Here is a 25,550-nt window from a genome sequence, read left to right on the forward strand (position 1 = left end):
ATTAAAGGGACAAACCAATTTTCAGGGATATCATATTACTTAAAATCTAGTTATATTAATTGATTTATCCATGGAGGGTACGTTTAACCCCAGAAGGGCCTCACATAAAAGCCGTTAATGTAGAGATCACGCTGCAAGTTTTCGAAATTAAATTATTTCGATGTAAAATTACCCGGCGAGTAATTTGCCTTTCAGTTTATCACTTTATTGGACCCCAATAGCTTAGATTACGTCACGATCCGTCAAAGAAACTTATGCTTCGACGAAAGTTGGAATAACCCTCTAATTTTCTCTAATTGTATCTGAAAATAGATATAAACTGATGGACCATTGGGGAAAGTAATCGAGAGTTTTTTATTATTAATTTATTGGTTATATCTAAGCTGTTTTCTTTTGACTTGTTATCGTGGAGCGAAATACGTTATAATTTAAAAATCACGCGATTAACCGAATGGAAAACCGGAACTGTCAACCGTGAAAAATCGTAGCGTGTTTTGACACGACATCACAAGTCGAAAGAAAGTGGCTAATGTGTCCATGATAAGGATGTCTAAAGGATTACCTTCATAGCAAATTTCCCAGAATTTTTTAAAAATAAAATTAATATTGGTTAAAACCAGATGAGTGATTGCTGAAAGCTTAAGGACAAAAATTTACATGAAAAATGTGGAAATTAAGAGTGGCACGTATACGAAAAAAATATTGATTGATGTATCTTTGGCATTTTGAATTATATGTAAAATTTTGGAACAGATTTTCCCTCCGCAGCAAAAACTGTCATTATAACGTCTTATTCGGCCTTGTTGTCTTTATATTATACGTAAGTCCTGAATCACGCACGAAAAACAAAAATCTTTTACAAGAAAGAAAAAGTTTTTCCTGGCTACCCGCAAAAGTAGTAGAAGCAGTATAAATTTTGATGCATCGTTTTGATGACTTCTAAATTGGGCAACTTTTTTTAATATAACAACCAACTTCGTAACTCTTACTGTTTACGAAATCCACACGCTGGCCATTTTAGAGTTTTAAATATGAGTAATTGGTAGTGGAATTTTTTATTGGCAATATATGATGAGTGGTTCCCTGTTTTATAGGTATACATTTTCATTCTGGAGTTGCCTCCACATTTCGATTCATGAGATTTTAAAATAGTAAGTGGTTGTTTAATTAAATTATTTTATTTTATTATCATAAATAATTGCAAAAAAACATATTTTTTCCATTCATTTGATGAAAATTTTAACGGTTTACTTTAAATAACAAATATTGTAGATGTCTTAGAATTAAAATCGAAGAGCTTTTGTATTTCTTGAACTATTTTCATGGCGGCCAAATCCAACGGAGGGGAGAAGAAGAACAAAATTTAACGGAACTTAGAGGTATTACTAGAGAGTACATTAATCAATCCTTTGATCATGAACCTTATGACTTTGGCCATTAAAAAGATTAAGGGACCCGAAGGAGACCATGGATTCAAAGCATAGCTCTCACGGGCGAAAATCAATAGAGCAATTAATACTGAATCATAATTCCTCCATAGATTTAGAAACATTAAGAGGGAGTTTTGAAAATTGTCAGTGCGAACTCTATTATGATTCATAAGGTTTACAAACACCGAAAATAATTGAAATATTATTCTTAATATTTGCACCAAGTCTCGCTGATAAATTCTAGGATGTAAAGAGAATTATGAGACCTAAATCGTGAGCTTTTTGATTTAGCGAGAAACAAGGAATCAACTGTTAACCCCTTAAGACTTGTCTATGTCTATGTTTACCAAATCCCTAAAGAGGATGTGGAGAAATCTTTCAAAGTTTAAAGTTCACGTGTAAAAAACCTACCTACTGAAACTACTGAAATCTAGGTGAAATTTACATTAGAACAGCCACGTTACGCGTTACTCAAAAACGAATTAAACGAAGAATCCACAAGACACTTTCCTGCATTTATCAAGGAAATAAGAATCGTTTTTGCAAGAATGATGTACTACCCACTTGACAAAGCTCCACATTTATTATAAAGTCTTGCCATCGAGCAAAAGAAAAAAGCATTCAGTGGTCCTTCAAGTGTTTAGCAGTTTATATCTCTGGTTCTATTTGGCTTCAAAAACTATTTTCCGATTTGACACCTGTGTTGCGAACATACTCGACGAAATTATCCAGCGGAGCTACGCCCCGAAGCTGATTTAGAGTTAGAGCTGACTGAAACTGAATGCCGGATTGTTCTAATTTTGTAATTTCGGCTTTAGGGAGAAAACGTTTAATTTCCTGATAAATCATATTAAATCGGAACATCCTGCAATTTATCTATCTAATCGCGTTCAAGATTGGCTTCCCTCCTGAAAAGATAAATTGACAATTTTTAATTTCGTCCGATACCTTCGTTATTAATGGACTGAAGCGACGTATTAATGAAATGACCTATATTTCCGAGAAATGAATATTAAATTCATAACGTGAGTTTTCACATCGAACAGAATTATGAGCAAACTGGAAAGAAGACAATAAATTTACGTGATACAGTTATTTCCTGTATAGGGAATCGATATCATCTTGAGCCATTTTTCATAAGCTTTTTGCGTTGCTGGGAAAGAATTTGCTCCCCTGTTTCCTATCCTCGCTTTATAGAGACGTTTGCGTCCTGCTTAAGGCCTTCGCGCTGTTAACAATCAGAACTAATGGAATTTCGCTTGCAATAAATAATGTATCCATTATTGTAATGGCACATTTTCCTACGTCGAAGGTAATAAACCCTTTCCATGGAAGATTACATTTTTACGACACATTCTCATGTTGCTTTAGCCTTAGCAGCTCCAAAACGTGTATGCATTATGCACCAGGTTTTCGACTCTTTAATCCTCTACGAACTCAAATACACATTCTCGTCGGAATTAAATTTGACTGAACTCAAAGTAACTCGACACGTGAGATTTCAAAGTGTTGCAGAGTATAATATTTAACAATAGTATAATACGTTAGATTTAAATTTCAGGCTTTGAACTAGGAAAATCGGGCAGAGACTCGACAATTTTCAACTTTTTGCTAACGTTTCAGTTAATTTGATATATCATTTCGGCTTTTTTTTTTATTTGGAGTGACAAAGAGTTACTCTGTCCTTGAATTAAGTTTCAGGGAGCGTACACGTTTTGCTGTAATATTCCGCAAACAAAAAATGATGGATTAAGAGTGGGGAAATCCGGGTTGTAAATCTCAATTCGACAAGGTTTTCAACGGAATACTGTGCCTTCGCGTGTAAGGTAGAAATAAACGTATGCGTGTTCTAATTTTAAAGTATTCCAATTAATTGACTGTTACGACAGTTAATCGAGTTTATGATGGAACTGGGAACGGCGTGAAAACATCGATTTTATCAACGTAAAAGTTTTTTAAGACCCCCTTAAGCGGTTTCGATTACATTTGCCAATTTCCCATTATTTAATGGGCTTAAGGATGTGGGGGCTGTAATTATGTGGGTACACAAAAGATAATTAAATATATCTTAGGTTACCCTTACAAACAAAAGGCCGCGGTGAGAAAATTTAATGCATCATAAAATGTTTAGAGCAGTTTTCAAAGCACGGTCATTAAATGTCCTCTAAAAGCCTTCATTTTTATTAGTTTTGGGCGAAAATCGTGATTTATAAGTTAATTCAATGCACTGAACTATAAAACACTTTATATCTCTGTATTGCTTTTGATGGGTATTAATCAAACAGATCGTTTTTCAAGAATTTAGTAGGTCAAATTTTGTGTATTCAGCTAATGTGCAATGCAATTAGAGTAGCACTAATACTTATTATTGTTTTCAACACCGCGTGCAACACAACATCAAAACTGGATGGATACATTAGTGACTTGTAAATATACAATTTAGAGCCTCTCCTGAATGATTGATCAGCCTCATTTTGTAAAATTACACCTACACATGTAGGGCATTAATATCACCACCAAATAAACAACGGAATGTATACAATTTCCCTGCGACAAATGTCACCGATTTCGATATTCGATTTGTCCAGTCTAGATTCTAAAGAGCGCTTGACTGTATTATGATAAATGTTCCAAAATTGGAAAGTACCGTGCTAAAAAGTCAGACTTTGCAGCTGAAGATTTGTCATTTTATTTTAAAGAAGGGAAAAACAAATACGGTTTGTGCGTCGTTACCCTTTCTGTTCTTATCCTACAGGAAAAAATATTCGCAAATGCGCGCATCCATCAAACTCTAAGAAGAAAGCGCAAATCTTGAATAAAATATGTGCCTCCGAAACCCAAACTATGACATAAGAAATATATAGAGCATACGAAGAAATTCAGTTATGTATTGTTGTTGGGCGCTATATTTTATCATTAGTGTAAGGATTTATGTTAGTCGCTGAATAAGGAAGTGGGAAAGCATAAGTTTGCGGATTACTCGAAAGTCTACAGTGTGTCCCAAATTGGTTCTACATGTATGGGGGATCTCGGTTAACGTAAGAGATATAGCGTCGGGCCAATGAGAAAAGTTCTACATAATTTCATAAGAAACTCACATCCGGTTTAAAAATTGCTTTAAGTTTTACAGTTTTCAGAAAAATGGAAAAAAGTGAAACACTGCATTTTAAACTTTGCGCTGTAGTTTCTAAACTAAGCATAAGGTGATTTCGAAAATGCAGCGTTATTAGGGCAATTTTTTACGAAAATGTGATACCATTTGTCTCTGAACGCTTTATGGCAACATGTCTTGTGGATGCCATAGTGATATGTTGCGTTTCCTAAAATTGCTTAAGAAAACTTTTTCTCCGTCGTACTGGTAGATACCATTATCTCGTTTTTTCAGTACTAAATTAACCTTTTTTTCTCACTCCAAGTTTCAAAGTTGTGCATGTAAGGTTTCTATGTAAAATTGTTCTATCAAAATGGCAGCAGATTATCCAAAGGAAGAGAAAGGGGGCATGTGAAAAAACCTTAAAACCTCAAACCATTTTTAAACCAAATATATGTTTCTCGTAAGATTCTTTAAAACTTCCTCCATTTTATCGACTCAGTCTCTCTTTATGATAACCCCATACATGTAGAACCAATTTGGACCACACTGTATAACTCATTGCAATATTAGATTTGTTTGTTAGTTGGCAAACTCTTTCATTGTAAAGTTTTACATAGCTATTCGATACAGGCCAGTAGCAGCACGAGGTGCATAGAAAAGAAGTACAAAGAGAGCGAGTGGGAAGAGCTCGAGACATCAGGAGAGTTTCAGTTGTTGCGGAGTTTCAAATATTATATGTATAATACAACCTATAAACGGCCATAAGACTGCTTCGAGGGAAATTACTTTTCGAATACATATTTTCATGCCAACATCTAAAGAGTAAGAGTAAGAGTAAAGGATAATCAAGAGAGTATTGAAGAATGGACCTGAAGAGCGACGTGAGTTGTGATCACTCACATATTGAGTTCTAGATTAGCCTTGACTCTGGACATCTAACACTATTTTTTAAATGATTAAGACCAACTAAGACCATTCATCCCCAAGTTACATACTATTTTTATTTGAAAATGGTGACAAATAAAAGAAAAAATATGGATGGTAGGTGGGAATTAGATAACATCAGAGAAGAAAATATAGATGTTAAATTCATGAAGGGACAGAATTGAGTAACGAGAGATTAGTTTTTATTAACGGCTAGTTTTTAGGGAGTCAGGGATGCGTACGAGTACATATGATAAAGTGTCGGAAAAGGGCGGAACGGTTCATGAGTGTCTGGAAAAGCAAGTTAAAAAATCATACTAAATAAAAATGTATTTATAAATTTTCAAATGGAATTTTCCAAACTGGATTGGAACAGCTTTTATTTCATTCAAGTGAAAACACGTATAAATTAGTGTCAGTTATAAAACAGACCGATAGTTTGATAAAATTTTGTACGCTATTACAAGATGTTGAAAAGCACGTTTCAACTATTTTCTTAAGACATTCAATTTTCCCACTTTCAGAAAGTGTGTCTCGTATTGCACTTTCTTTTTGTACTCGCTTTTCGGATATGGTTATGTAACATATTTCATAGCTCGTGTGCCATTACAATATGAAAATTTCCACTTTTCTACAATTTCCTTAATGGAATTTATTTATACATTTGTTCAGCTTACCAAAATTCAGTATGTTTGATGGAAAAACCAACCAGATGGATCTATGTTTCAAAATAACCAGGTACGTCAAAACTGACTGTAAAATTAATTTTTTTGGAAAAAATTTGCTGAAAACATGAATGGATCTATTGAAAAAAAATTCCAACAATCCATCAAAAACTTTCAAAGATTCTATTTACAAATTCAATTTGGAATACCTACTCGTTTATCGACGCATTTCATAGAAAGCTGGAAAAGTTTATAATTTTGTGAGACGGCCTTTTTGTGAGATGGAACCTGAATTATTCGAACAAATAAAACTTCATTAAAATTCTGCCATTTAGGAGAAACTTCTGGAGTGAAGTCTGAATCTAATAAAGAGGGACTTATTTCGAAGAAACTTCTAAAATATATTTCAATTCCAAAATTCTAAATTCGCTCTTTTGTAGGGATTCCTGGCGTGGACTCTGAGTCTACCTCAGAAACTTAAAAAAACCTTTTTTTGAAAAATTATAGCAGGTATTCGTCAAAAGATTTTTTTCAGAGATTTTTATTCTAGGAGAGGTTCTCATTTTTTAAAAAATTATGTTCTGACCTATTTCCGAAGAGGAGATCGTTAAGAAATTATTCACAAATCATGATTATCATGTATTCTTTTGGGGATTTTAACTATCGACTTTTTTTTTATTAGAGATAAATCGAAGATTGATTAATGTCGAACAACAATAAATAACAGTTTCACATTGATGAGGAGCAAGAATCGTGCAATTCCGAAGAGGAAAATTAGGTAACTCAAATTATAGAAAATATCTTCTATAGGGGATAATTTCAGGTTATATGAGATAACACAGAAACAAAAATGTTACACTTTGGTTTCCCTTTTGGGGCAATTTTTGCCATTTCCCATCAATTTTATTAATATCCTCATTTTTGACAGTTTTCATTTATGTAAATACACTTTTCCATGTTTAAACTTATGTGATTATATTGATGACTATTTGGTGAAATATATTAAATTGTGCTTCGTATAAGCTTAATTACAAAAAATTGGATTTGAAACATACGAAAACTAGGTATTAAAATATCGACTACAACATTTTAAGCATTAAACAAAGTCGATGTTGTGTTAATTAAAGTACATTTACCTAGCTTAGGGGTGTTTACTTGCTTATTTTTGCTTCTATTTATTACACACGGAGAAACAATTATTTAAAATTTTAAAGAGAAGGAAGTGCCGTGTACTACTTCGTACAAAGAAAAATATTAAAGTATGGTTATAATGAAAAGTAAAAAGCACCGTTAAAAACAACATATTTAGAACTTCGCGGTGATGTGAAAATAAGGCACTAAGCATAAATAAATTCTGATGGTAAGCATATGTCAGAGTGATGACGGACACGAGTTTTTTTAACCCAACGGCAGAATATTTTTAATTTCAGACTGAAGGAGATTAAGGGCCTAGAATATTAAATATAATAACTTAAAAGATGAAATTTTTTATTCCTCGTCTAGCGACATAATAATCTCACCCTTCGTCAATATTTAAAAAAAATGTATAGCGCTAACTGTTCCCTGGAAACTCTTTCCTATATGGTGAATATTTTTATTTATTGCTAACGATTGGATACACAGTAGAGCAAACCTTTTATATCCTAATATAGCCCCCCTTTTTCTTTATCTTGAACTGGTAAGCCAATGCACTTAGCCAAAAGCACCTATAGGTCTCATCCGCCAAATGGGTCGTATTTTACTTGTATTACTTTGGACAAACGAACTCATCGATCCCTCCAACGTCGGCCCAATTGAATAGAGTGAAGAGGCGTCTTACCTATACAATTTTGTCTATCGTTCGAAGCGTAATAATCCGGTAAGCAAGTGCAAGCCCCCGCCACACAATAGCTGTTTAATATCAGACATTCGGAGCTCTTGGAGCACAAGTCTCCTAGTAACGCTGTTATCCTGACCGTAGCCGGAGTTGGTCTATAAGCTAGAGCAATATCTCCATCTAGAAATATTCGTTTAAGTCAGCCCATGGAGTTTTGTACGAATTTTCCTTATTAGGAGGTTAGTTTCGCCAAGTTTACTGTTAGTATATTATATCTTAAATCGTACAAAGCACCAGAGCAGCAAGTTTCGGGAACAGCGAATGCAAGTAGTCATTACACCAGCATTGAGGCAATTTTTATATTAACTGAGTAGTTACACGAGCCAATACTAGTTGTTACAATGTTAAACCAAGCGGAATTAAAGCGAATTTGTGAAAATCTCACCCCTGGTGTCTTTGGTATCAGAACTTAAAGGTCTGGTTGCACTTCCATAGTAGGTCCGAGAGTCCGGCACCAAAAGGTGCCTTGTTGACTTTGATAGAGGAGAATTTGCCTCATCTGGCTGGGTAAATTGAAGAGGAGTATACCGCCGTAGAGGCCAATCGGTTCCAGGAATCATGTCATCTGTATAAATTAATGGTTTCGGTGCTTGAAATGCTTAGAAACACAGTTCAACAAGTTGATATACACTGCGGTCAAAGAGTTGATGCATATGATTTCATACCTACTTTTATCTAGTTGGTAACCATAAGAGATAAGGAAAACTGAAATTTTGTAGAAACATTTTTATTTTTCCCTCAGCTTATTTCAAATACCTCCGAAATTTATACGAATTGATGAGTGGAAAATTTTAATATGGCTTATTTTTGAACTCCATGTTGCGTAACTTTGCTCCAATTTGACCGACCTGGTATCTTTTATGGTTACCGAGATCTTCATGGTCGAGTTTCGGAAACGGACACCCTGTATTTTTTACGTAAAAAAATTGTAAGTTCTGCATTAGAAAAAACGTTGAGGACGGTATTGAAAAATCGAAACGTCGTATATTAAAAAAACACACTTTCAGGTAGTTATCAGTAAAAAAAAATGAATGTGATCTGCATTTTTATGTTTCTCTGTAATTTAAGGTAAAAAACTAATAGAAATAAAATGCAAATTTACGCTTTGTTCAGATATCTCCGAAAGCAATCGGATTTTCTTTGTATAGCTAATCGGTGGAATGCTCTTGTGTTAATGCACAACTGCGTACAACAATATTTAACGACTCCATGTTTAAATTGTGAAAAGTCGAATTTGGAATTCATTTGTACAATTTTTTGGGATTGAGTGTAGTTTCTGAAGTGTATAAATTTGTACAAATTCAAGATAAAATTAAATACGAAATTCTTCCTCGGAACTTACCCTTACAGGTTCCAAATGCTTGAACAACAATGTCTTTTTGTAGCCGACATGCCACCTCGTTCAATTCGCAAGGGGAGTTGTACGTATGTCCATCGCTGCCGCAAACCGTCTGAAATACGTCTTCTTTAAGCAAAAAAACATGGGGCCTGTCATCGACCAATACGTAGATTTTAATAGATATAAAACGAAAGGGATGATGAATATTAATATTCGGGAAATGTTTTTGTTCGTTCAACCTCAATTTCGTGAAAACTAGTTCAGAACTGCAGCGAAATCTAACAAGAGCTTTTGTTGTTCACCTTCACGTTTCGTTCCTATGTTAATGTCAGCTTCGAATATCCCTGGTTAAGAAGCCATTACAAATTCAGAGGGAGTTTGAACAAAGCTAAATAAAGTTAGTCAGCGTCGGAAATACATTTTTTCCCATTCCCAGGACTATTGGGATTCCGCAGGAATCGCCGGTTTCTTAGGGTTTGTAAAGCGTTGTTGGAAAAAGTGGTGTTGATAAAACTTTTTAAATAATATATTCGGGTTACGTACTTGCACCTCATTGTCCTGGGGGCATTGTTCATGACATTCGCATACAGCGAATCCGCTTCTTTCAACGCATGTCGCCTCAAAGTAACAAATCAATTCTTTGCACGTAGCCGGAGGAGTCGTCGTCAGATCAGCTATAGAATATTATTAGAAATTCAATTAGATGTTACATTTTCGATGATGACGTATTCTTCTGATATTTCTACCTGAGACACATCCATTAGAACTGAGAACTTTGTTGTGGTTAGTGCAGACTGTACATTTCTGACCTTGAACGCCCGGTTTGCAAACACATCTTCCGGTCATTTGTTCGCAGTCGTCTCTTACGGATCCGAACATGGAACAACCGCAGGCTAGAAAAAGTGAATTTCTCATTTATAATTTAACTTCTGTGCCTACGACTGTAAAATAAATCGCTCCCGTCGAAAGAAGGGACAGGACAATAATAATTGACTGAAAGAAAAAGAAATGCAATTTGCTGTATATTCTAATGTCTTTCGACGGGAACGTTTGGCAAGACAAATTCCGCTGCCGTTTTCTACCTACGAAGTAAAATTATAAAAACAAAGGAAACTCTTACGTAAACATCCTTTAAATCCCGAGGATATTTTCGGCAGACCCCAAAATCCAGGTTCGCAACGGTCGCATTTGTCTCCACCTACTCCAGGTCTACATTTACATTTATTAGTTTTTACGTCGCAGTATTCAGAATAGGACCCCAGTCGGTTACAACCACACGACAATGGGCATCCTGCGAAATTTTGTCCTTCCGCAGGGGTTTTACCATCGGGGCAACAACCGAACCAACTATCCTCACAGCTCTTCATTTCTGTGAAATTTTTATCTAAAAAAAGTCATGTTTGCATTAAAAATTGATTTGATATGAGACGGCTTTGATCCGTGATAAAAACTTTTAAAGCCCGAACGAATTTTTCCGATTTTAAAATTAAAGTTTGTCCGACGAGTAAAACATTCCCACTTTGTTAGCGCTGGATATTACGACCGAAATTTTATATAAAAAAACTTTTGATATTAAACGTAGCTTTAAACCTGACTCTCGAGATGTTTTAATAAAAACTTGGAAACTTTTCCAAGACACTAGCTTGTCGGCGGCATCTCAAATTATTAATATTTCCAAACAGGCGATTCTTTGTAGTATCAACTAATTAAAACAAGCCCTTAGAGGCAATTCCTTGGACTAGAGCAGGCATTTTCCTACCGAGGTATTTTCTTTGTTAATAATTAGCATGTTTTAAGAGTTATTTCGACTAACTTTCAAAACTATTATAAGTTACTGTAATAAGATTCGGTACTTGCTGGAACCACATCAATTCGTGTCGCGGAGGGCTAAATAAGCACGAAAGCTTTAATGGATTTACGTCTCAACAAGCACTCTTATACATTATAGTTCACATTTTAAAAAAATAAATTTTTCGCAATACTAACACCATGACTGACAAACGAAGAAATCTGATTAAGAATGAATGATTTAAATTCCATTAAAGAAAGATGAAACCAAATAAGAACGTCTTAGTAATTTCTTCGATAAATTTCATTAAAATATAAGGCTTCGAGTACGAATGAATTAAATCTGATTTATACTAGAAATCCCTCCGAATACATGGCGGAAACATGCTCGAAAACAGAATTTTAGATCCTGCATTTCTTGAACCCTTGAAAAATGAATCACTGGAGCTACTATAATACATTTTAACGAGTATATGGAAGCACCTGCCTCAAAAAACTGATTCAAAATAAACAACATTAGACCAAGAGTTCTTTCAAAATAGAGATGAAGACTGGAAAGTCCGGCGAAGTTTAGATGAATGGAAAGAAAATTGAGAGAATAAATCATTACCAAATCTCTTTCCTGAGCTTTTGTTCGAAATAAACTTGCTTGATTGATTTTGCCCACTCAAAATGCACGCTTTCAAAAACAGAAATTGTGGACATGCTTCCATAAAAAATCGATTTCTTTGGATTACTGTTCCTATCATATATTAACATGTTAAAACACCCATAGGCTTGTAGAAGAGAACAATAGAGAAAGGGCAAAATAGTGGAAAAATAAGGGTTGCTGGCACACTAAAGTCAACCACCGAGAGTTCAATAAGATGGATAAACTTGACGCTGAAAAAGTCGTAGCCATTCAACATTTTAGACGATCTACATATGAATATATATGAGAAGATTTACATATGAACTGCAACATTGTAATTTTGATGAGAGAAAGAAAAAACGATTTAGTTGTAGATTTACGGTAAACATTTCACTGATCGATGAAGCGAAGTTGAGCAATTCGACAATATATATTCCGTGGGAAATCCAATTTCCCCGTACAAATGCTATATTAATGAAGGAATTGGAGGCGGTATTATTTGCTTTAATGAAATAATTAAAAGGAAACTTCTCAATTTACCTTTGCGACAGCACCTCGAAAAACGGGTCGTCTGGTGGCAATAAGTGCCAGAAGGACAGTCTTGCCGGAAAGGGCCGTTACCACAATCCAATTCCCGCCCCGTTGCAGGATCCGTTACGGGTTTTTCACCCTTACAGGGTTTCACTTCCATCCCTATTAAAACACTACAGATGGGACAAAAAAAGGGCAAGTGGATTTATGCTCCCGATCTTCCACTAGTTCCATATAATAACCTTAAACGCGGCAGCTTCATTAGTTTTAATTTAATTTCGAAGGTGGGGAGCATAAATCCTGGCCGACAGTCTAAGGCAGTTATTCAATTTTGGTGAGATCGGAGAAATCACTTCGTTTTCGGGAAAGTTTTAATTTGATAATGAGGCGTATTTTGAACAGTGCAAAAAGAGAAATTTTAATCATTCGGTAAGATCTATCCTAAGTGAATGAAAAGGAAAGCCGAGGCCATTTATTTGCTGTGCCCTAGCAGCCTTCACTAAAGCAGTTAAGCGAAATGTGTTTATTTGATAAATCCCCGATCACTTGAGATCAGTTCGAGAACGAATCGGATTACATTAGAAAAAGGAATTAAAGAACGCAGAGAACTACTTATTAGCTTTCCTTTTTAGAGAAGCTTCGTCGTAAAGACGTCAACGCTGCTGAATGCCTAATCCAATTCCAGAAATTGATACTGAAGCTACTCTAAACGTTTATCTTGTATCGAAACGTTTCAGAATAATTAATTTAGTCGCTTCGGGACAATATTTGGCATAGAAACCTGAGATGAAGGCGGTCGTTGGTTGCGTTCCAGTAATTTCAAGTGATCAGAGGGGGAACAAACATAATAAGGACTAATTTCACGTGTAAAGTGTCCTAAAACGCGGTAAACCATTAGTGAAGTCTACTTTAGGCAAACCTCTTAAGATCGAGCGAAACTTAATCGAAACGCGAAGATAGATAGAAGTGCCGAGTACTTAGTTAATCAAACCTTGGCAAAGCTCTAGCGGTCTGAGTCGCAGCTCTTCTTGTCTTTGACAGGCCTCCATTTTCATCGCACATATGGAGGGATAAATTCTTAAGTCGGAAGCGCAAACTGGTTTAGTGGAGACTGGATTCGCCAGGGCCGCACTGACGCAGTCGAATTTGCAGGTGCAACGTGGAAAATTGTCTGGTCCTAATTCGCATGTGGCCTCAAAATCGCAGTGAATATCCCTGCAAGCCTCCCTTGCATTGGAGCTTGTATTCAAAATGAAGTTGTCCGTTTGCCCTGTGACCGGTTCAGTTGGTGGAGCGTTCGTCAATGAGCCAAGCGTTGCTACAGGGCACCATTAGAAGTTAATAGCGTGAAGTTAACTAAACTAAGGCGATTATGCGTCCCAAGTGAAATGCACTTTCGTTTCATTAGCTTTGCTGAAACAGCCGATTTCACCCTAATCCTAAATCATTTATGCGAGCAAATCTCGTTTTCCGGCGGGATTAGAACCATCGATAATTTAAAAAGTGATAGGCGGTTTCAACTAATGGGTGCATATGGGCCGTACGAAACAAAATCCATTGCATGTCGTTAAAATATCAAGTTACAAAATCGCGTGCCGTTACATCGGTTATCGGTCACAACAATTTTGTTAGTTTTTTTTTTTTAATTCAAAAACGCGTGTTAGAAAAATAGCGACACATATACAGAGTGCCCAGGATAAGGATGTCCCGCATGGGGAAATTTTTTCCCGAGTTGCGGCGAAAGAGAGTGCAGCTAAATAACAAGCCGGAAGAAACAATGTAACGAAGAACAAGAAGAGCATTTAGCGTTATCATTTACTCCAAATTACGAAATGTCCTTTCGCGAAACTGCACTTACCACAGATATCCCAAAATCAATAACTTGGTTTATGTTAGATAGACCGACATACGATCTGTTTAAATTAAAAATCTATGTACTGAGAGGTCACAGTTAAAGAAAAGATTATTCGAGGAACTTGTAAGGGAGATAAGAATTTAGAAAGGTTTGAACATTCATTTCAGCATTATCACATTTCAGCATTATCAGATCGACAAAAAAAACAAGTTGATGTAGATTTCTTAGAACAAAAACGTCGCAATCAAAAATTAAATTCATAGTTGGATGATTTGCAAGAAACTGCTCTACCAACCGTTATAGATATTTGAAGAATATTTTAAATTCGGAAAATTCCAGTACTTTTTGAAAAACGCTTATGATTTCTCGGAAGCAACTCAAAAACGGAAAAACCTAAAAACATTTTGAAAACAACATCGAAGTGACATTTAAAGTCCCTTTAACTCTTTCTATTTCACCATTTTTCTAGCTCTTATAACTTCCAATGTGCCCATATGTCTAGGACCAATTTGAGTCTCTATGCATATACACGATTAAACGTGCAATGAAATCCAGCACGGTCAAGTTCGCGAGATGCAAGGTATTCAAATTAAAATTTTAATTTTATCTTTTGATTATATTTTCAATAACCGTCCAAATGCCGCAATAACGTGGCATTCGGACGAAATTTTGCATACCGGGGAAGTTGCTGATGGGAAAATCAAATATTGATCTGATCAAACTCGATACAAAAACCGACGGTTGTAAATATGCTGCAGCTAATAACTTTAATGAGTATTTCGTCAGTGTTGCTTCAAAATGAGTGTCGGAGCTACAAGTAATACCGTTTGAGAGTGACATGGGATTTAGTGTTGCCAATATTAGTTTGGAGCTGTCGGGCAGACAAGAAATTCTACAAATTTTACATCAATTTAAAAATAAATCAATTACCGGTCCTGACGACAAATCTGTGATAAATCAAATATGGGGTTTTCTGATAGTATTAAATAACGCTATTACATTTGGGATACTTCCTGGCAGGTTCAAAAAGGCATTTGCCCTTCTTGTGTTAAAAAAGGTGACTACAAAGCAATGGGGAACTCTCGACCGACGAGTCTGCTATCTGTACTTTTTACAAGAATTGAAAAATTTACGTGCAACCGTATCCTTAGCTTTATTACGAAACATGATATGCTGTAAAAAATCAACAGGGGTATAAACTGGGCAGATCTATAAATACGGCAATTTTTAAATTCACTGCGAGTATTTTGGAAACAATGCGAGAGAGCAGTACAGAGGATTTTTTTTTAACTTAAGCAAGATTTATGACACAATGAATTTCGACTTAACTCAACCACCCAACTGAACTCAAGTCATAGTTGTCTGCAAGAAAACGGGTCGTTGCTCTGGAAGAGGGTGGAAGCAGAGTACCATCGGAATAAAAAAATGACAAAATGGAAATACTACAGGATAGTACCGAGGATCCAGTGACGTTTATTTTTTATAGTGACAATTTGATTTAACTTAAACGCAATAACGACACACGCCAAATGGTGAATTCGCTCTAATGACAGTGATATTGAAATAGCAAGAAAAAATAAAAATTAAATTAAGCAAGGCATTAAAAAAGTTATGCCTGATAATAGCATTTTGTTTAGAGAAAATTGGTTAGCATTAAACGAATCAAAGATCAAAATCGCACTCTTAAACTCATTAAAAAGTTTCTTATTGAGGGAGGTAACTAATATAGAACTACAAACAGCAAAAGTTCCAATACAAGAAAAACTAAATTGTTTAGAAATGATAATCGATAGTTATATATGTATGTCGGGGGAGTATCACGTACAGAACGTAGTAAGTAGGCTAAACTCGATATGTTACACAATGAGAGTAATTTGCGAATATATTCAGTTTCATGTTAGGAAAATAATTTATTATGCAAGTTTCGAAAATATCATTAGATTTGGGATTGTTATGTATGGAAGTAGTAAGTATGCACTAAAAGTTTTTATTTGTCTGAAAAGAACGTTAAGAATTATATTAAACTTAGAATTCAGAGAACCTTGCAGAAAAATATTTATTTAGGAGTGCCTAGTTTCCTTCTTTAAAAATCTTTAAAAATAGACATTTATTTGAGAAGCAAGCTCCTTAAATTCTATTCTCGACCAGAATTAAAATTTTTTTAGATTGTCGGTGTTTATTATTATTATCATCATTATTATTATTTACTCAGTGTTTGATTCTTCGAGAGTAGGCGCCGCATACTGTGATATATTTGATTTTAAATAATCATCACTTTCTTCTAGCTCACTGCACGTCATTTTTGAATAAAAAATCATTCTCCATTCATTTTTACCGATAAAAGGTACTCTTCGGTACTTTTCGTTAAAAGCAGCTGTTATAAAATAAAAGCGAGTTTGAAGTTCGAGTTTTTACCATCAAAACAACAACTATCGAACGACTGGCCTAGCCAAATAACAAAATTAAATAGCATTATTAATAACAAACTAATAATATTTACAATAAACCCTCCTCCCCAATAAGCCTCAGTTTCGAATACACCTGGCGTATGTCTACTAATGGCATCCGGCGTAAACGTCCTGTGTATTACGTTATCTCCATTTTGAGCTGCTGCTTTCTAAACTAGCGACTGCAGTAACTCCACAAAAAATAATTTAAAGAATTCAAATCGGGTGATCCGGGAAGCCATGCATGTGGCCTTGCTCTTCCGATCGAACGGTCAGGGAAGTTGTCCAGAAATTGACGCTCAATTAAACTAAATCGTGGTGGTCCACCATCGTGTACGAACCACATACTTTGTTTGGTCTTTAATTCAGCATCGTCCCAATGCTCAGGAAGACCGTATGCCAAAAATCTTCCGTGATGTTGTGGAAATCAGCAAAGTCCAATAATATAACCACTGATAATTCGCATGTAAAGGCTGAGAGAGAATTGTACTTGAGCTGATGATTTTTTATGAAAGTATGTGGATTCTTTGCAGCCGAAATATGGTTATTGTGAGAATTAGTTAGAGCGTTAAGAGACGACGAATGTTCGCGTGTGAAAAATATACTACTCATAAAAGTCGGTGTTGTTGCTAATTACGTAGGTAACCAAGTGCAAAAATTTACTTTCAGAGGAAAATTCCTAGCTAATAGAGCTCGCAGACTTTGCATATTATAACGATAAAGTTGTTGAGATTTTAAAATTTGCCACACACTTACATCTGTAATATTTATTTCACTAGCAATTTTTCGTGTACCACTTTGCTTGTCCTTTTCGATTTTATTTATTACAGTTGTTTCAGTCTTTACTGTTCGGACTCTTGCAGGCATTTTTGGGATATGCGTTGTTCTTTTGAGCCAGTGTCTCAAAGTCTTGCGTGAGAATTAATAAAATTTTGGAGAAACTCGATGGGGAAATCCCGTTTGATACATTCGTTTTGCAACTCGAGCATTACCGTGAGCCATTTCGTGGGCAATATTCATGTCTGTCATATTTGCGTTGGTAAATTGGACCATTTTAAACACAACCCATAATTTATTACTTAAAAATTCGCATTAAAAATTTCTTAAAAATACACATAAAGTTCAGGTTTCTACGATCACTGTCAGTTTCTTAAAATCCGCTATGAATAAATTTTATTATTTTGCTGGCATGGAAAGATGTGCATGGTTTTCCAAGGTTTGCTCTTCATGCATGGTTTTCCTGCACATTGCCGCTTTGCAGGTAAGTAACAAAGTATAGTGTGTTATCTTTAAAAGTGCAATCTTCAAGCCCGTTTTTTGCCAGGACGCAGTAAAAATACGTTTAACCATAAAAAACGTGAAGAGCACCCTAATTAGTTAAATCGTCTCACCTCTAACACGAAACTCTAATGTTACAGGGTCTTTGAAGGAAATAAATAATACGCAGTTAAATTATTAGTTAGGTCGACTTGTCCTGTGCCATGCAACCACTTGTGCCTTTTTCGAACTCAAATCTCGCTAAGTTCAACCTTTCCACAAGCTGTATGAGTTGATATCACTTTCTGACTTCGTACTTTCAAGTTTTATGTACTTGCTGCATATCTCAAACCTAATTAATTTCAAGATCTGAGTTATTCGTCTAGTTTTTCTAAATAATCTTATTAAACACGGAGTCTTGACTTGAGCAGCGCCACTTAAACTGCTTTAAAACCACGGCTAAGTGCTTTGCTTTTCATAAATTATCGGAAATATCGATAAAAGTACTGAAGATCAGTGATAAACTAATATAAAACTAGAGAAATTAATTAAGGTTTTTTTTCACAAAATAACCAGTAATGTCGGAAATGTTTCCAAATTATGTCGGTAGCCATAAATTTTTATCCCGGTCAATACGTAAGTAACATGTGAGGGAAGATAGTATAACTATGATGGGCCTGCTATGGGTTAGTATACAAACTATATTTTATTATTTATATTTAAGATGTGTCCCGCTAATGAAAAAGATCGTTATAGAGATGAGCACCTGACTAATTTAGTTTTTAAATTGTATTCATTAAAATTTACATTAAAAGTGATGATACTGAAGACTTTACACATTGATAGAACACATTGAAATCTTTTACAGGATACGGGAAAGAATAGTGAAGCAACATTTTGAAGGTTCAAGAGTGTGGGTAAATCAAGTGTGGTAAATCTAAAAAGGCTTTAGTGGTACGAAGAGTACTTTTATCGATAAAACTTAACTGAAAATAAGTCTTTTTACTCGAAAAATGAGATACATTGAATTATGGTTATTTAAATTCAGCTAAAACTTACAGTGTGCGGCGCCCTCTATCAGTAAAGAAAAACTGAGTAAATATTTGAGTTTCCCATCGTCAACTTTCCCGCTATGAAAAATTTCGGTAGAAAGCCGCGTGTTTTATCTCAAAAAATGTAATCGCAAAATTAAATTAAAATTTTAATTTGAATGTCTTACATCTCGAGAACCTAGCCGATACGGACCGATGTTAACATATCTGCTTTTTGCCTGAAAATTCTTCAAAAATTCACTCTTTAATATTTGTCTTTTATATCTATATTTTTATCTAATTAACGCCCTGTATAACCTCAACTTAGACATTGAGTTGCTTCTGAAAATTTTCAACATTTTTCGTTTCCGCCAATTCAGTAAGAGCGCTGATTTGCGTGTCGGTGACATGCAACGAATTAAGTTTTGTATGAACTTTAGGCGTCAACCAGATGTATTAGTAAATTTGGATATGAAGGAGACTTACTGGTGCCTGCAGGGAAGCGTTCCCGGCAATCTCCGTAGAAAACGACACTCAAAGGCTCCGAATTCGAATCTTGACACATGACTTTTTGCATTTCGCATTCGTTTGGATACGTCCGCATGTTTGATGCACAAACAGGCTCGTCGCCGGAACCATCGCAATTCGTTGGGCACACACATTCCCCTGCTTCGCAACGGGCCCCATATTTACACTCTACGTTCTCGCATAAATCTGAAATCATTGTTTGGTGTGTCAACACTACTATTGCACCTAAAGCGTTTCTAAAAATTTTATTTGCCCATGTAGCTATAGTACGGTTAATTTAACCGTGTTATTTGCCCTCCAAATACCCACACACAAGTTCTACGAATATAATTAGGTAATTCGAATTATGTCTTACCACAGTTTCCTTTATAAGCAGCCTGAATGTGTTGTTTTGTACTGCAGGAGCTTTTCCTGAGCTCGCATTCGTTTGCGTAAGTGACTCCATCTGTTCCGCAGACCGGGCCCTTGTTAAGCTAAGGGAACAAATGTATTTAACTATCATCTATGCACTGGCCGGAATTATGAGAACAAGCTCGGAATATAAACACGGCATTTCAATAAATCCCTACGTGACCCAAATATACATAGTTACATTTAAATAAGATTCTTTTCATTAGTGCGATTCCCAGCCGGTTTTAGATTTTACCGACTCGATTCCCTAACGATTTATTCATACGTTTTACTTAAAGGCAGATAAGAAAATTGTGATTTATGAAAAGTAGGAACCAACGTTAATAGGTGTGATCTCAGCGGTCACGTTTCTTCGCTTTCCTGTAGTAAATTTTCAGGTGCTTATGCCTATAATAAAAGGAGTTGACCTAGAACCACGCTCATTTTACTACTCTTTGAGGAGAATTTTCTTGTTATTAATGCAACTTTATTATAATAATGACATACAAGATTAAAATGCTTAAAATTCTTAAAGATGCTGGTTAAAGCGTAAGAAAAAATGAGGAGTTGGAATTTCATCAGTTATAATATGCAGCATAAAAATCGATGGTTTAAAAATGAACATTTACCATTTTTAGTACGCCATGAAATTATTTCTGAGCACAAGAATCTATATATCAAAAACCGTGTGATTTATTCCTAATAAAAAAATAGTTTGACGCCCTGTACAACGAAAACAAGCAAATTTTGGGTAAGGCAAATTTAGCTAAATCGCTCTATTCTCTTATCCACTAATAAGCTATACTCATTTCTACTATTGTTCCTCAGCCACTCTTTATGTGTATATTTTCATTGAAATAATATGCCATCTGGCTCGACCATTCACCTAAACTTGTCTTTAATTTTCAGCTTTCCTTTATTTGCCATTCCCCTAATACTAAATTCCAATAGCGACATCCCTTAAATACATAAACAAATGCACACTAAACTTAAATGGTTTTGCAACGATAGTTTAAAGTGAAATTGAGGAACTAAATTCTGCCAAAAAGCCCTACCTTATTGTCGGTGCATGTTTGCGGACAAACACAGCGCCCTTCTGCAACCCCGTCGCTCTCGCAAACTGCATAGAATTCGCACTTCTTGTTTTCGCAACCATCTGTGAATTTGCGAAAAAACGGTTTATTATACTAAATTGCAATATAAACAGCTTGCAGCTGTCTGGACCCTCTTCAAATGAGAGATTTCATATAAGCTGCTGAATGTTTAACGTGTCAGCTCAAGTCGAGCTTTAAGTCACAAAACAACAAAATTCTCATAATAATGCTATATATAAAATAGTTGCCAACAATATGATCTTACTAGAAAGTTAGAATTAATCTTGGAAAATATTGCTAGTTTTCACGTTTTCGCTAGAGGCATGCCTGGAGAATGTGTGTTGAAAATTATGCTATGTAAACCATTAGGGAAGTTTGTTGTAAGACAGTTTTAAAGGTTTTAAGTCAAAGCCCTAGGGAATTTTGAAGACACAACACATTTGCTTTGCTTTATGAACAAACACAAAAATAAATTGCAAAATGTGGAAAATAAAAAAATAAGTGTGTATCATGTTTCGATGAGTTATGTGCCCGCTTTTTAAGCACGTAAACTAGTTTTAAGACATTAATTAAAACTAGGAGATAAACTAAATTAACACCAAGCTATAACAATAAAAACCGAGTCATATGCCTACTTTCACGGATTACCTCTAGCAACATTAATTCCGACCCAGAAACTTTATCACAACCCTATAAAAACTTACTACAAGGTCCACCATATAAGATCGTTATATCCCTCCTGTGTTTGCAGGCTTCCAGCCTAAGCTTACAGTCGTTTCCATATGAAATGCCATCTGAGCCACATACAGGGTCGAATTCGGAGGAGCACACGGGGCACTCGCAATGTGCGGAGCCCGACTTTTCGACGCAAGTTGCACCGAACTGGCACTCGTGTTCGCTACAGGGCCCTTTTTCGCCACATACCCCTGTATATGCTATTTCGATTGTTGTGCGAGATAAGCAGGCGGTCCTTTTTAATTCACATTCAGATGAAAATGTTCGGCCATCCTTCGAACAGACTGGTCGCATAGTCGGTTCACATTCTGGTGGGCACACACATTCCGCTATGCCCGATTTATTTATTGAACATTCTTGACCCGCCGTACATCGAGCACTCGTGCATGGGTTTACACCTATAAAATGTCTTTTGATAATCGACCTCCAGTTATTTATGTTCTCTCGGATGTAGGTTAAAGCCATATTTTACGAGAAATGCTTCCACAAGAGGAAATATTATTTGCTTTTCAAAAAGTATAGCGAATTAACTCTGGCAATAATACTATCGGTTTTAAAATAAATGAGAATTAGGAACTAATCTAGGGTTTCTGGACCAGCCCGACTTTGTTCCAGATAGGCAGCGGAAACGATTGCTAGAGCCAATTCTAAGCTATCGAGTCCTTCTATGGACAGTTCTAAGTCGTCTAATTCATTTACATGTTGAAACCCGACTAAATAGGAGTTCATTTTATTTTAGGTGAAAATTGACTTTAGCCTCGAAATAGAAACATAGAAGTAAGAAAAAATATAGAAACCTGAGTCGCATTTTCCGCGGTAAATAATATTGAGGGTTTTTCTGGTTCGGCAAGCCTCTTGTCGTAAAGTACACTCATTCGAATAGGTTTTTCCATCTGAGGCGCAGATAGGGGTAAATTCTAAACGGCAAGTATCACCGCATTGACATACGGGATTGCGTTGAGGGTCTAACTGACATACTTCAGGCTCCGTGCACTCAACACCAGCACATGGATCTGAAACAAATTAGAAATTACTCTTTTGGTTGTACAAACAGGCCTTGTTTTTTCATTTTTGATTGCAAAATTCATTCATTATTTTGAATGTTTTTTTTAACATTCAAACCTGTGTCATAATGAATGTTTTTCAATGGTAAAAGAAGAACTTAGATCTATAGGGTTTTCGATGCTCTAAAGTTAAATAATTCCGCAGAATGTCCTAAAAGAGAATATCGACCAGTTCTAAACAAGTTTTTCCTTGGAGAATTTTCTTCATCATTGAACCTTGCAATTTAAATGTCCTTCCCAGTTTAAAAAGTAATTTATTTTCATAATTTTGGATCTTCATTTCAGTACTTAAACTGCCGAAAAATCGTTGAGAATTTTTACTAGTTTGTATGAGCTTCCTCCTAGTAACTTTTCAACAACATTGACGAATGTACAATGTGTTCTTTTAGATTTAAAGAAGGATTTATTTCTTGCTCATCAAGTTAATGTTCTGAATTCCAAAAATTCGGATTATTTTAGTTGATAAGGTATTCTACCCAGAAATGTTTTTTCAATGTTAAAGCATGTCCACTTAAGCGGTCTTCCAGATAAAATCTTAAATAATTTACTAAAAAAGAGCTTCAATCAGATTAAGTGGAATTTGTATAATAGGGAATTGTTTTCGATTCTACAGCATGTATCATAAATGACCTTCCAAGTTTGAAAAAAGGACACGTCTGTGTTGCTTCTTTCCTTCAATGAACTGTATTTTAAGAATTGTCTTAAAAGTCTTAGAAGAACATTTTTAACGGTTCGTGTGGGAATATTCCTGGGTTAAAGAAGAATGTAGATCTTTTGAAACGCCTTTTTAACATTAGTTCGTTTGTATATAGAAAGCGCACCATTTTGAATATATGACCGGTTGTGGAGTAACTAGATGGAATCCCAAACCACCTTAATCGCATTGCACTGACCGATCAACCTTAATTATCTTGAGATAGGTACCTGAACAGACCTCAATAATCTCATTTAAACTGAGCAACCTGAATCTACCTGAATTCAATTTTACAATAGCTTGAGGTAACCAGAAAAAAATTACGTTTTTTTCTCAACCATGTCTGCATATGTCTTTTCCAATATTCGAACACCTAACTTACCACAATTCCCGTTAAAGATAACGGTGATATTGGCGTGCGCTTTGCAAGCAGCTCTATCTAGTTCGCATTTATTTTTATAGTCGACCCCATCGGAACCGCATACAGGATGAGATGTAACGTGGTCACCGTAACTGTGGCACTTCTCTGGACAGACGCAGCTAGCGTTTCGGCCATCTGGACTCATGATGCAACTAGCCCCAAAATGGCAGTTTTTTTCTCTGCACAGGTCGTTTTCGACTGCAAAACAAAATCACCCCATGTAATTCCATTCTCCATTACATTAAAACTATACGGGTCGCAATACGCATGCTTGCAAATGCACGTGCTGTTTCCACGTGGTGTTTGCAATTCTGTATTAATGTCGTGTTGTCGCGTGTAATCTTGTCTTAGTGCATCAACTACTAAGTTGATGCTCACCTGATTTGCCCTTGGGGGAAACATAGCAAGTTCGACATAAATTTGCGTGTCCGCTTAAGATCAAAAGACATGCAAGGGTAACGCTCCCAGCTTTAATTGACATGATGTAATCTATTCCCTGAGAGGTGTAATTTTAAGAGGTATTTAGTAGTGAGAAAAACATGCGCGTGGAGTGTTAGTTAGAGAGTAAACATTTTTTATTGGTTTACTGGGGCGGATTTGATTAAGCGGAGTGATACAAGAAGCTGGGAACTAGACACATATTTGAAAAACCCGAGGGTGAGCGGAATTGTGGGATCGATATGGCGAACGCGCGAACCGCACACAGGTCTAAACGCCACTGAAGTGAACAGAAGGGCCTTTCCGAAACATAACTTGCACCACAGGTAGCGTGACTGCATATATGAAGACAACGCCGAGCAAGCGCCATATTGATTTTAAGTTTCCCATAACACCACAGATTAGTTTGTCGCAAAGATGACACCGCTTTTTTCCTTTGTTTTGCCCTGGTTTTGATAAATGGCTATAAGGACCACCTGGGGAGCTGTTTCATCAGAAGTCCCATTAGTGCAAAGTGCACTGACTCTTTATACCTTTTCTGTTACATGACAGAAACTATAATGGCCGTTCTATACATTAACGAAATTGGATTCTAACTGAAATGTTGCCAAACAATGATCAAGAATTCAATAACTCCCGACCTTCATCACCTTAATATGTTCAAAAGCAAAAACATGTACATGTTTGCGAACGGGAAGCGAAAACGATATTTCCCCAATTGTGCTTACTCAAAGGACCTTTATAACAAGATAATATTTTTACGAGGTCACACACTGGGCAGTAACTATCCATTTAAGGATCCATGCAGCTCGGAAAATAGTCGCTGTTTCGTCTCAAGGGAAATGAAACTCTAACACATTTGGTATTATCCCGTGAAAATATGTTCGAAACCTACAAACTAGTTATCAGCCTATTTTTTGCGCTTTAAATATATTACGCGGCATATAACATTAGCGCAGCTATTTTAGGTCACGTTTTATATTGCGCTGCCCAGCTGTTGTAACGTACTAGAACTGAGCCCTATAAATTAAGATCCCATACGCCGGAAGTGTTAATTGTTCTTTTTCTATTACTCCTTCCAGTAATAAGTTCTCCATTAGTCTTCCTACAAGATTAATTTACCTTGCGAAAGCTCTTCTCTCAAGAAAATCGATTTTACTTAAAGTTCAATTTATATATCAATAACCTTAAGTAACACATAAAGGGTTTAAAACATAGTATCAGTAAAAACCGCCGCTACTTCAAGCGTGTTGCATCGCCGCCAACTAGGAAATTCAAATGATGTTAAACATTACATTTCTTGCTCTTAACGAATCAT

The 25,550-nt window shown here is 35.8% G+C and overlaps 1 protein-coding gene across 13 annotated transcripts in view; it reads right to left on the reverse strand.

The window, feature by feature from the left end:
* The window catches only part of LOC136409743 (agrin-like), a 185,450-nt gene that overhangs the window by 17,327 nt on the left and 142,573 nt on the right, over window positions 1-25,550 (reverse strand). For 10 of the 13 annotated variants that reach the window (XM_066391457.1, XM_066391456.1, XM_066391454.1 and 7 more), the window contains 14 exons: window positions 23,756-23,992; window positions 22,413-22,628; window positions 21,585-22,013; window positions 20,842-20,942; window positions 19,752-19,869; window positions 19,355-19,582; window positions 13,270-13,596; window positions 12,288-12,440; window positions 10,449-10,712; window positions 10,075-10,221; window positions 9,872-10,002; window positions 9,332-9,440; window positions 8,375-8,554; window positions 7,933-8,109 (listed from right to left, as the gene is read on the reverse strand). In XM_066391457.1, the coding sequence (XP_066247554.1) occupies window positions 7,933-8,109; window positions 8,375-8,554; window positions 9,332-9,440; window positions 9,872-10,002; window positions 10,075-10,221; window positions 10,449-10,712; window positions 12,288-12,440; window positions 13,270-13,596; window positions 19,355-19,582; window positions 19,752-19,869; window positions 20,842-20,942; window positions 21,585-22,013; window positions 22,413-22,628; window positions 23,756-23,992 (2,817 nt within the window). Of the gene's footprint in view, window positions 1-7,932; window positions 8,110-8,374; window positions 8,555-9,331; window positions 9,441-9,871; window positions 10,003-10,074; window positions 10,222-10,448; window positions 10,713-12,287; window positions 12,441-13,269; window positions 13,597-19,354; window positions 19,583-19,751; window positions 19,870-20,841; window positions 20,943-21,584; window positions 22,014-22,412; window positions 22,629-23,755; window positions 23,993-24,172; window positions 24,502-25,550 lie in introns of those variants that run through there. The other 3 variants (XM_066391462.1, XM_066391453.1, XM_066391459.1) reach the window with 3 other exon arrangements.

This window comes from Euwallacea similis, chromosome 6 (assembly GCF_039881205.1).
Source record: "Euwallacea similis isolate ESF13 chromosome 6, ESF131.1, whole genome shotgun sequence".
Lineage (NCBI taxonomy): Eukaryota > Metazoa > Arthropoda > Insecta > Coleoptera > Curculionidae > Euwallacea > Euwallacea similis.